At 42.1% G+C, this 11,710-nt stretch overlaps 1 protein-coding gene and 1 long non-coding RNA gene across 3 annotated transcripts in view; one reads left to right on the top strand and one right to left on the bottom strand.

The window, feature by feature from the left end:
• Positions 1 to 94: 94 nt before the first annotated feature.
• On the top strand, positions 95 to 6,313 carry LOC131383859 (uncharacterized). The gene is made up of 2 exons (XR_009214254.1): positions 95 to 189; positions 5,900 to 6,313. It is a non-coding gene; the product is annotated as an uncharacterized LOC131383859 (long non-coding RNA).
• SEC24A (SEC24 homolog A, COPII coat complex component) overlaps positions 6,206 to 11,710 on the bottom strand; it is a 79,585-nt gene continuing 74,080 nt past the window's right edge. For both annotated transcript variants that reach the window (XM_032157935.2, XM_032157936.2), the window contains 2 exons: positions 10,062 to 10,165; positions 6,206 to 8,751 (listed from right to left, as the gene is read on the bottom strand). In XM_032157935.2, the coding sequence (XP_032013826.1) occupies positions 8,637 to 8,751; positions 10,062 to 10,165 (219 nt within the window). In that variant the 3' untranslated portion in view covers positions 6,206 to 8,636. The remainder of the gene's footprint in view (positions 8,752 to 10,061; positions 10,166 to 11,710) is intronic.

The raw sequence follows: 11,710 nt of genomic DNA, 5'->3' as shown, positions 1-11,710 counted from the left end.
TGGACGCCCTGGTGCCTCCCCAACTCGTCTGGCCCTCACCCAACAGCCCCCTCTGCTGTTCGCTCGGAGGTGAAGAAAACCGGCACCCAGGGCCGGGAGTGGTGGCTCACGCCTGTAATCCTAGCACTTTGGAAGGCCGAGGCAGGCGGATCACAAGGTCACGCGTTCGAGACTAGCCTGGCCAACATGGTGAACCCTCCCCGCCTTCCCCCACTCCGTCTCTACTAAAAATACAAAAACTTAGCCGGGCGTCGTGGCCTGCGCCTGTAATCCCAGCTACTCGGGAGGCTGAGACAGGAGAATCGCTTGGACCCAGGAGGAGGAGGTTGCAGTGAGCCGAGGTCGCGCCACTGCACTCCAGCCTGGGCCACAGAGCGAGACTCTGTCTCGAGAAAAAAAAAGAAAGAAAGAAAGAAAGAAAAGAAAACCGGGAGTGGGAAAGGGAAGGCAGTGAATAGATCAGCCTAGAATTGGTGCCAGGAAGCAAAATGGAGGTTGCAGCGGCAGTCGCTTGTTTACAGACCCGCGGCCTCGCCTGTAGGCAATGGGAATACGTAACCCTGGGAGCCGCGCTTAAAGGGAGCCTTACGCTGGGATTTGCTCTTGGTACCTGTTCCTCATCCTTAACTTCTTTACGCCGAAGTATACGGCTGATGTGTTCCTAGGCTTTCCTCGCGTTTTGTGCGTTTTTGTTCAAATTAGAATTTCCCAGTGAAGCCTTTCGTGCACATTCTATCTAAATTGCCAACACTCCCCATTCCCCTTCACCTTATTTTTTCTCTTTGTCGTTTATGACCACCTCGCATGCTATTATTTTTTCTCCTTGTCATTTATGACCACCTCGCATGCTAAACATGCTCCAGCCTGTGCGACAGAGCGAGACTCCGTCTCAAAAAAAAAAGAAAAGAAAAGAAAAAGGCCAGGAGCGGTGGCTCACGCCTGTAATCCTAACACTTTGGGAGGCTGAGGCAGGTGGATCACCTGAGGTCAGGAGTTCAAGACCAGCCTGGCCAATATGGCAAAACCCCGTCTCTACTAAAAATACAAAAATTAGGCCGGGCGCGGTGGCTCACGCCTGTAATCCCAGCACTTTGGGAGGCCGAGGTGGGCGGATCACCTGAGGTCAGGAGTTCGAGACCACCCTGGCCAACATGGTAAAACCCCATCTCTACCAAAAATACAAAAATTAGCCGGACATGGTGGCATGCACCTGTAATCCCAGCTACTCGGGAGGCTGAGGCAGGAGAATCACTTGAACCTGGGAGGCGGAAATTGCAGTGAGCCGATATCATGCCACTGCACTCCAGCCTGGGTGACAGAGGGAGACTCCATCTCAGAAATACATATATAAAATAAATAAATAGGCCGGGCGCGGTGGCTCAAGCCTGTAATCCCAGCACTTTGGGAGGCCAAGGCGGGCGGATCACGAGGTCGGGAGATGGAGACCATGGTGAAACCCCGTCTCTACTAAAAATACAAAAAATTAGCTGGGCTCAGTGGCGGGCGCCTGTAGTCCCAGCTACTCGGGAGGCTGAGGCGGGAGAATGGCGTGAACCTGGGAGGCAGAGCTTGCAGTGAGCCGAGATGGTGCCACTGCACTCCAGCCTGGGCGACAGAGCGAGACTCCGTCTCAAAAAAAAAAAATTAAAATAAATAAATAAATAAATAAATAAATATAAAATAAAATCAGAACAAACGACTGGGCGCGGTGGCTCGTGCCTGTAATCCCAGCACTTTGTGGGGGCTGAGGTGGATGGATCACTTGAGGCCAGGAATTCGAGACCAGTCTGGCCAACGTGGCAAAACCCTGACTATACTAAAAATACAAAAATTAGCCAGGCTTGGTGGCATGTGCCTGTGGTCCCAGCTACTTGGGAGGCTAAGATGGGAGGATCACCTGATCCTGGGGAGGTTGAAGCTTCAGTGAGCCATGATCTGGCCACTGCACTCCAGACTGGGTGATACAGTGAGACCCCGTCTCAAAACAGTTTTTTTCAGAAAAAAATAATGTATTTACTATATAGTAATGGATCCAGTTTGGATTATAGTCATCATTAATAGCAATACAGTCGTAAAATACAATTTTTTTTTTTTTTTGAGACGGAGTCTCGCTCTGTCGCCCAGGCTGGAGTGCAGTGGCACAATCTCGGCTCACTGCAAGCTCCGCCTCCCGGGTTCACGCCATTCTCCTGCCTCAGTCTCTCCGAGTAGCTGGGACTACAGGCGCCCGCCACCACGCCCGGCTAATTTTTTGTATTTTTAGTAGAGACGGGGTTTCACCGTGGTCTCGATCTCCTGACCTCGTGATCCGCCCGCCTCGGCCTCCCAAAGTGCTGGGATTACAGGCTTGAGCCACCGCGCCCGGCCTAATTTTTTGTATTTTTAGTAGAGACGAGGTTTCACCATGTTAGCCAGGATGGTCTCAATCTCCTGACCTCTTGATCCGCCCACCTCGGCCTCCCAAAGTGCTGGGATTACAGGCGTGAGCCACTGCGCCTGGCCTCTTTTTTTTTGTTTTTTTGAGACAGAGTTTCACTCTGTCGCCCAGGCTAGAGTGCAGTGGCATGATCTCAGCTCACTACAACCTCTGCCTCCTGGGTTCGAGTGACTCTCCTGCCTCACCCTCCCGAGTAGCTGGGATTACAGGTGTGTGCCACCATGCCTGGCTAATTTTTGTATTTTTAGTAGAGATGGGTTTCATCATGTTGGCCAGGTTGGTGTTGAACACCTGACCTCAAGTGATCCACCCACCTCAGCCTCCCAAAGTGCTGGGATTAAAGGCGTGAGCTACCACGCCCGGCCTCCCGACCTCTTTTCTTTGTTTTTAAATAGAGAAGGGGGTCTCACTATGTTGCCCAGGTCAGTCTTGAGCTCCTTGCCACAAGTGATCCTCCTGCCTGGACCTCCCAAATGCCAGCCCAGACATTTTTTATAATTCTGTTCAAGTTCAGTTATATGGCTTCCTCAGTTTCAAGGAGGAATGAAATATTACTTGGAAAGAATTTGCTTGATGCTTATATCATTGAATATAACACTATAATTCTAATTTAGCTCCTCAAACCCTTTCTGGAACTGTCTTGATTGATCAGGGCTGTGCCTCATCAAATTCTGCACATTTGTTACTATTTGACAGTTATTTCCATTATTTTCAATTGTGTGTAAAATTGTTTTAAGGAACAGCCTAGGGCTCAGAGATCTATGTGTGTGCAGATATGCAGAAGAACTTCCTCTAATACTTTAAAATTATTAACTAGTGGATGTCCCTGGGATTTAACTTTCATCCAATCAAGGGTGAAAGTTCAGTCTGTATATTCTTTGAGCTCCTTATGTTGTTGAATCCAAACCGAAGTTTATTTTGTTTTTACTTCTTTTTCAGTATTAATATAAATATAGTAATGTATTATCTTCTAAGTGGTATTTCACCTACTTCATTTTTTTGAGGGTGATTGTGTGGCAGGCTTAGTTGCAGGGGGCCCACCCAGTAAGCTGCTTCAAAACCCTCCGCAGCCTCAGGTGTGAACTGGCCATGGCTCCCTGTTAGCAAGGGTTGATGGATTCAATTCCTTTATTCATCTAATCATTCACTTAGTAAGTCATTACTGAATACCAAGGCTGCATTATGACTTTCAAGGGCCCTAAGCTCTTTTGCCTTTGTGGCTCCTTCCTGCCTGAAAACATACTTAAAATTGTATTTTAAGGCCGGGCGCGGTGGCTCACGCTTGTAATCCCAGCACTTTGGGAGGCCGAGGCAGATGGATCATCTGAGGTCAGGAGTTCAAGACCAGCCTGGCCAAGATGGTGAAACTCCGTCTCTACTAAAAATACAAAAATTAGCTGGGCGTGATGGTGGGTGCCTGTAATCCCAGCTACTCGGGAGGCTGAGGCAGAGAATTGCTTGAACCCGGGAGGTGGAGGTTGCAGTGAGCCGAGATCACACCACTGCACTCCAGCCTAGGCGACAGAGTGAGACTCCGTCTCAAAAAAAGAAAAAAAAAAAAGAGTGAAACTGTCTCAAAAAAATAACAACAACAACAACAAACTAACAGTAATAAAACTATAGAACATTAAGGATAAAAGCCAAGACAGGTGGATCACTTGAGGCTAGGAGCTCGAGACCAGCCTCATCAACATAGTGAAACTCTGTCTCTATTAAAAATAAAAAAATTATAGGCATGCACCACCACGCCTGGCTAATTTTGTATTTTTAGTAGAGACAGGGTTTCTCCATGTTGGTCAGGCTGGTCTCGAACTCCCGGCCTCAGGTGATCCACCTGCCTCGGACTCCCAAAGTGCTGGGATTACAGGCATGAGCCACCGTGCCTGGCCAATTATCTTCTTACGACACAAGGGTACAGAAGGCAATGGAGTAATATCTTAACATTATCAATGGAAAAATAACCTTTGATATAGAATTTCAAACCCAGCTATCCTTGAGGAGCAAGCATCAAGAATTCAGTTTATAACCTCCCAGACATCTACTTAGGCTATTTAAAGCACCTTCAGCAATAGTTTTTTCATTGACATAATTTGAATGCACAACATAGCACTACTTAGTAATTGGCAAGTTGTTCGTGTCACTTTTTACTTAAAGAGATAGGGTCTTGCTTTCTTGCCCTGGGTGAAATGCAGTGGCACAATCATAGTTCACCGCAGCTTCACACTCCTAGGCTCAAGGGATCCCCCCTGCCTCAGCCTCCTGAGTAGCTGGGACTACAAGCATGAGTCACCATGCCCCGCCACTTTTTTTTTTTTTTTTTGAGACTGAGTCTCACACTGTCACCCAGGCTGGAGTGCAGTGGCGTGATATCGGCTCACTGCAACCTCCACTTCCCAGGTTCAAGCGATTCTCCTGCCTCAGCCTCCCAAATAGCTGGGACTACAGGTGCCCGTCACCACACCCAGCCAATTTTTTGTATTTTTAGTAGAGATGGGGTTTCACTATGTTGGCCAGGCTGGTCTCAAACTCTTGATCTTGTGATCCACCCGCCTCGGCCTCCCAAAGTGCTGGGATTACAGCACTTTTTTTTACTGGGATTATACTTTTTTTTTTTAGATGGAGTCTTGCTGTGTCGCCCAGGCTGGAATACAGTGGCACGATCTCAGCTCCCTGCAACCTCTGCCTCTTGAGTTCAAGCAATTCTCGTGCCTCAGCCTCCCAAGTAGCTGGGATTACAGGCACCTGCCACCATGCCCGGCTAATTTTTGTATTTCTAGCAGAAATGGGGTTTCACCATGTTGGCCAGGGTGGTCTCGAACTCCTGACCTCAGGTGATCTGCCCGCCTTGGCCTCCCAAAAGTTTTGGGATTACAGGCGTGAGCCACCACACCTGGCCTTTTTTTTTTTTTTGAGATGGAGTTTTGCTCTTGTTCCCCAAGCTGGAGTGCAATGGTGTGATCTGGGCTCACTGCAACCTCGGCCAGGGTTCAAGCGATTCTCCTGCCTCAGCCTCCTGAGTAGCTGGGATTACAGGCACGCGCCACCATGCCCGGCTAAGTTTTTGTACTTTTAGTAGAAATAGGGTTTCACCATATTGGCCAGGCTGGTCTCGAACTCCTGACCTCAGGTGATCCACCTGCCTTGGCCTCCCAAAGTGCTAGGATTACAGGTGTGAGCCACCACGCCCAGCCTACTTTTAAAAACTATTTTGTAGAGACAAGGTTTCACCATCTGGCCCAGACAGGTCTTCAACTCCAGGCCTCAAGTGATCCTTACACCTGGGCCTCCCAAACTGCTGGGATTACAGGTGTGGGCCACCGTACCAGGCTCATATCACTTTAAATAACTAGTCACTATATATAAGCTCTTTTCAATTAACTTTATTGAATAGCCAAGTTGATAAGTTAGCACAGATCAAATGATTGTTTGCATGGGTTACAAATGACTTTTTTTTTTTTACAGGAATAAAACAGTGAAAATTACAAACTGTAAAAAGGAAGACAAATCTCGTCTCCAACATTTCAGAGAAGCAAGATTTAACACAACACACTGAAGATCAATACATATTTGAATTTGAGAACAAGAATTTAATTTTACAATATTATACACTACTTTACAAAATCAAAATTTCTATATAAGGATTACATTTGTAATAGTTAACAAAATTTTGAAATCACATTTGGTGGTCCCCTAGATAATAGCTGTTATGCATCTTCGATTAGAAGAAATAAATCTTTATTCTAATTATTGCAAAACAGTCTGTTAGACTCAATACATTAAATTAAAAACAGTGAAAATATATGCAAACTAAAATAAATGGTACTGCTTGAGCAACTATTAGTATGTCAGACTTACAGAAATGTTATTTTAAAAATCCTAGAAATTAGAAAAATAGAGTACTTTTTATGGTAGAACTGCCATGCTCAGATTTAAATACCAAGATTGCCCTTGTCTGTTACATTAGTAGTTGTAGATCTGTAGAAAATTCAACGATCTTTCATAATTTACAACTATGATTAAAAAAAATATGGCATAGTGTAAATATTAGTTGCTTTACATCAAAAAGTAATACAAGATGATATGGCAGGTAGTGCCTTATTGGGGTAAAAAAAAAGAATCAAACTGAAAAACATATTCAACATTGCAAAAAATAATTGCTTTATATCAGTATCTCCAAAGGCTCATTCATTCTCTCATTATGTGGAGAACAAATATTGTGAATCCTAACTAAAGTGATATTTTTCATGACCTGTTATAAAATTATTCTGAATTGCACATGTTACACAGTATCTAAAATAATATTTAAAAGTAAATTTGTGAAATATACTAATAAAGCATGTGGTAATAACAAAAGTCATACCCACTTAGGGATGTAGTGAGGCACAAAGATTATCCCTAAAAGCACAAATGTTTCCCTCTAGAAGATTCTTTACTACTAAGAAAGGACCTACAAATAACTCCATTTAAAATCATATTAAGAGGAGCATTTTAGTTATTTTAAGAAACATCAGCATATAATGACTGTTTCTTTAAAAGAGGGGATAATATAATTTGCTACAATTTGAAAATTGCTTCTTAATAGATGAAGCAGCTTTCAAGAAAACTTCCAGTTCAATGTGCCACTTACACACTGCAAACCAACCTTAACACTGCTTAAGGGAGATATTTTCATAAAACATGATTATTTTGATCCAGCTGGCAAGCAGTAGTTGTATACTGTAGAGGGATTGCTTCTTCCCTATCCCAAACAACTCAGTTAAAGTCAGCTCATGTTGATATAAACCTGAAAGTTACTATTCCATTGGTGATCATATAAGACCAAGATTGTAAACACATTTTCTAATCCATTAAAACAAAACAAAAAACCCAAAAATATTTTGATCAAGTATCATACATGAACATATTTAAGAAATTCTTAAGACAAAATGAATCTGTGAAAACTGAGCCAAACTCTTAAAGACACTATGTCACAGCACTTTAAATATACAAATGTATAATTTACGTATTTGTAAACAAAATTCACTCAATAGTTTTGACTATAATATTTCTCTAGCTGAATCAAGAAAGCAGTCTCTTAAGGATTTTCAGAAATCAAGTTTCTTTCATAACTTTAATATGTTGGATGTGTATAATCTTAATATCCACTGAATCAAACAGCAGCATTTATGCTTTAATAGATTTTCATATTCAAGAATAAATATTTCTTATGAATGACTTCCAATTTAACAATTAAACTCCTTAGAAAAATGTTACTGATGTATTTGGATAGCACTTTAGAAACCTTTCATTTCTTCACTCTCATTTCACCAAAAAACCCCCACTTTTATTATACACCCAGAGCAGAAATGCACCAAATAAAATCCACTTAAAGGATCAAGATAATTAAAGTTTCTTATCTCCCTATTATCATCGCCAGTCCCAATGTTTATGAAGACAGCTCAAATTCTTTTCACTACAGATTAAGACAGTATGTCCAAGTCTTCGTCAGGAAATCAGAAAACCACCTAATGATAGTTCTCACTTCAAATCAAAGTGACTTTGTTCTTCAAGTATAAAGAATACTGACAGATTTTAAAGCTTGAATGTGTTTCCTCATATTTTTCTCAAGCTATACTAGAATTAGTTTACTCTAGTTTTAGTCAACATGATGATCCTTTCCCTTCCTTAACAAAGAAAAAAAAAAAAGACACGTGTGGGGAATGAATTCTAGTTTTCCTACATTATATTTACTTCCCATTGTTTTTATTTTAAAAACACCACTACCAATGAATTTGTAACTTCCCTGCAATACTTAGTTTTGTGAGGTTTTAAATGTAGCAGCCAAAGATTCAGAAAAATTAAAAATGAGAAATATACATGTAGAACACAGAAATCTTTATTTTACAAAGTGTACTTTGCCTCTGCAATATTGTCTTGTCTTATTTTAATCCATAACAACTCAAACATAATTGGCAAGAAAAAAGTATCCAATCATATGTAGCTATATTCTAATTTGAAAAATACAGTATTTCAGAGTTGCATGTTTGATTCTCTGCTGTGGACTTTTATTTGCTATAGGTTGTTGAAATCACAGTGAGAACATCTCAATCATCACATTAGTCCACAAACATAATAGAAAAAGAAGGTATTACACATTTCCAGGTATTCTGCACTATCATGACATTCCTTAGAAATAATTAAGTCAAATTTCTTCATTCATTCATTTATTCACTTGTTGCTGTATATGCAACAGGAATTCATAATATGATAGTGCAGATTCTGTTCTGTCTTCTATCATGTTTTGAAGGAAGTTTGCTTTCATTGGACTCTCATCCCTTAGGAATAAAAGGCAAAAAAATTTAGATAAAATGTAGCAGTAAAATAGAATTGTCAGAAGGCTTTTGATTTCCTCATAACCATAACATTTACTATATAAACAGTTACTTCTAGAGGCTTTCTCTGAGAATACTTGGTTGATTATGTAAATTTTTGTTTAAGGGAAAAGCTTAGAGTGGAATTAAGAGAAATAGTTGATCCAGAAATTCCATTTCTGAATATATATCCAAAGGAATTGAAATCAGTATATCAAAGAGATGTCTGCACTTCCATGATCATTGCAGCATTAATCACAAGAGCGAAGATATGGAAATAACTGAATGAATGGATTTTTCAAATGTGGTATATATACACAATGGAATTCTACTGAGCCTTTTTTTTTTTTGAGATGGAGTTTTGCTCTTGTTGCCCAGGCTGGAGTGCAATGGCACAATCCTGGCTCACCGCAACCTCCGCCTCCTGGGTTCAAGATATTCTCCAGCCTCAGCCTCCCGAGTAGCTCGGATTACAGGCATGCGCCACCATGGAGGGCTAATTTTGTATTTTTAGTAGAGACAGGGTTTCTCCATGTTGGTCAGGCTGGTCTCGAACTCCCAACCTCAGGTGATCTGCCCGCCTCGACCTCCCAAAGTGTTGGGATTACAGGCATGAGCCACCGCGCCCGGAGACTTCTATTCAGCCTTTAAAAACCAGGAAATTCTGTCATTTGTGACATTATGCTGAGTGAAATAAACCAGGCACAGAGAGACAAACACCACACGATCTTACTTATGTGTGGAACCTAAAAAAGTTGAACTCATGTAAGTAGAAAATAGAATTATGGTTATTAGAGGCTAGGAGGCAGGAAGTGGCTGTGGAGAAGGAAAGAAGAGATGTTAGTCAAAGGGTACAAAATTTCAGTTAGGATGAATAGATTCTGGTGATCTATTACACAGTATGATGACTATGGTTAATAATAACGTATTGTATATTTTAAAATAGGCAAAATAATGGATTTTAAATGTTCTCACCACAAGGAAACAATAACTGGCTGAGAAGATGAATATGTTAATTAGCCTAATTTGATCATTCCACAATGTATACATGTATCAAGAAATCAGTGTACCCCATAAATATATACACTTATTATTTGTCAATTGAAAATGAAAAAAGTTCAGTATTTCCAATAATTGGATACAAGGCATGATTTACGCTATTTATTGAGAAGAATTCTTTTTCTTTCTTCTCCTTTGTTTTGCTATACTCTTGTCAGGTCCTGGCAAGGCCAAACAAATTGTTTTACTACTAGCAAATGGAAAATTCAACTTACCTTATTACATAAAGTATTGGGAAAAATGGTCTCTGCTCTCTAAGCCAAGAGATGAAAGCTATTATTCTGGCAGATTCTGGTGTATCAAGTTCTGGAAGGTCTGTCTGTTAACCAAAACCAACAATATCCAATTACTTTAATTACATATCTAATGTATGGTCTATGGTACTTTTCAAATTTTTATTTTTTTAATTACATTTTTTTTCTTTTTTGAGACAAGGTCTCTGTTGCCAGGCTGGAGTGCAGTGGCATAATCATGGCTCACTGCAGTCTCAACCTCCAGGCTCCGGTGATCCTCCCACCATAGCCTCCTGAGTAGTTGGGACTACAGGTACGTGCTACTATGCCTGACTAATTTTTGTATTTCTTGCAGAGACGGGTTTTGCCATGTTGCCCAGGCCGATTTCGAACTCCTGGGCTCAGGCGATACACCTGCCTCGGCCTCCCAAAGTGCTGGGATTACAGAAGTGGGCCACAATGCCTAGCCTACTTCTCAAATTTAACTTAATTTATTTTTTGAGACAAGGTCTTGCTCTGTTGCCCAGGCTGAATTGCACTGGTGTGATCATGGCTCACTGTAACCTCCACTGCCTCCCAAGGCTCAAGTGATTCTCTCACCTCAGCCTCGCCAAGTAGCTGGAATAAGAGGCGTGTGCCACCTGCCAGGTAATTTTTGTATTTTTAGTAAAGACGAGGATCTCACCATGTTGCTCAGGCTGGTCTTGAACTCCTGGGCTTAAGCAATCTGCCCACCTCGGCCTCCCAAAGTGCTGGGATAACAGGTGTGAGCTACCGTGCCTGGCCTTGAATTTTAACATGTATATGAATCACCTGATCATCTTCTTGAACTACAGATAATGATTTAGGAGGTCTGGGGCAGGGCTGTGGTCCTGAGATTTTGCTTTCCTAAAAAATTCCCACAGTGATGCCAATGCAACTTGACTTGGGACCACAATTTTCTAGGAATAATCTAGAACAGGAGTAGGCAAACTTCTTAAAGGCCCATATAGTAAATACTTTAGGCTTGCAGATCATTTGGTCTCTGCTGCAACTACTTAACTTGCCATTGTATTTTATTTTTTGAGACAGAGTTTCACTCTTGTTGCCCAGGCTGGAGTGCAATGGTGTCATCTTGGCTCACCACAACCTCTGCCTCCCAGATTCAAGCGATTCTCCTGCCAGAGATTCTCCTGCCTCAGCCTCCCGAGTAGCTGGGAGAGTAGCTGGGATTACAGGTGTGCGCCACCACACCCGGCTAATTTTCTATTTTTAGTAGAGATGGGGGGTTCTCCATGTTGGCCAGGCTGGTCTCGAACTCCTGACCTCAGGTTATTCGCCTGCCTCGCCTTGAGACGGGGGTTTCTCCATGTTGGCCAGGCTGGTCTTGAACTCCCGACCTCAGGTGATTCGCCAGCCTTGGCCTCCCAAAGTGCTGAGATTACAGGTGTGAGCCACTGTGCCTGGGCAACCCTGCCACTGTTACACCAAAGTAGCCATAAACAATACATAAGTGAACAGGCATGGATGTTCCAATAAAACCTTATTTACAAAAACAAGTAGCAGGTACCCCTTGGGCATAGTTTCTAAGCCCTCATCTAAAAAAAACCTCTTAGTTCTTCCCTTCATTTTAGCATGACATCTAGAATTAA

Source organism: Hylobates moloch, unplaced genomic scaffold, assembly GCF_009828535.3.
Source record: "Hylobates moloch isolate HMO894 unplaced genomic scaffold, HMol_V3 SCAFFOLD_6, whole genome shotgun sequence".
In the NCBI taxonomy this organism is placed as follows: domain Eukaryota; kingdom Metazoa; phylum Chordata; class Mammalia; order Primates; family Hylobatidae; genus Hylobates; species Hylobates moloch.
Note: the sequence above shows the minus strand (reverse complement) of the source record. Positions and strands in the feature narration are given on the sequence as shown.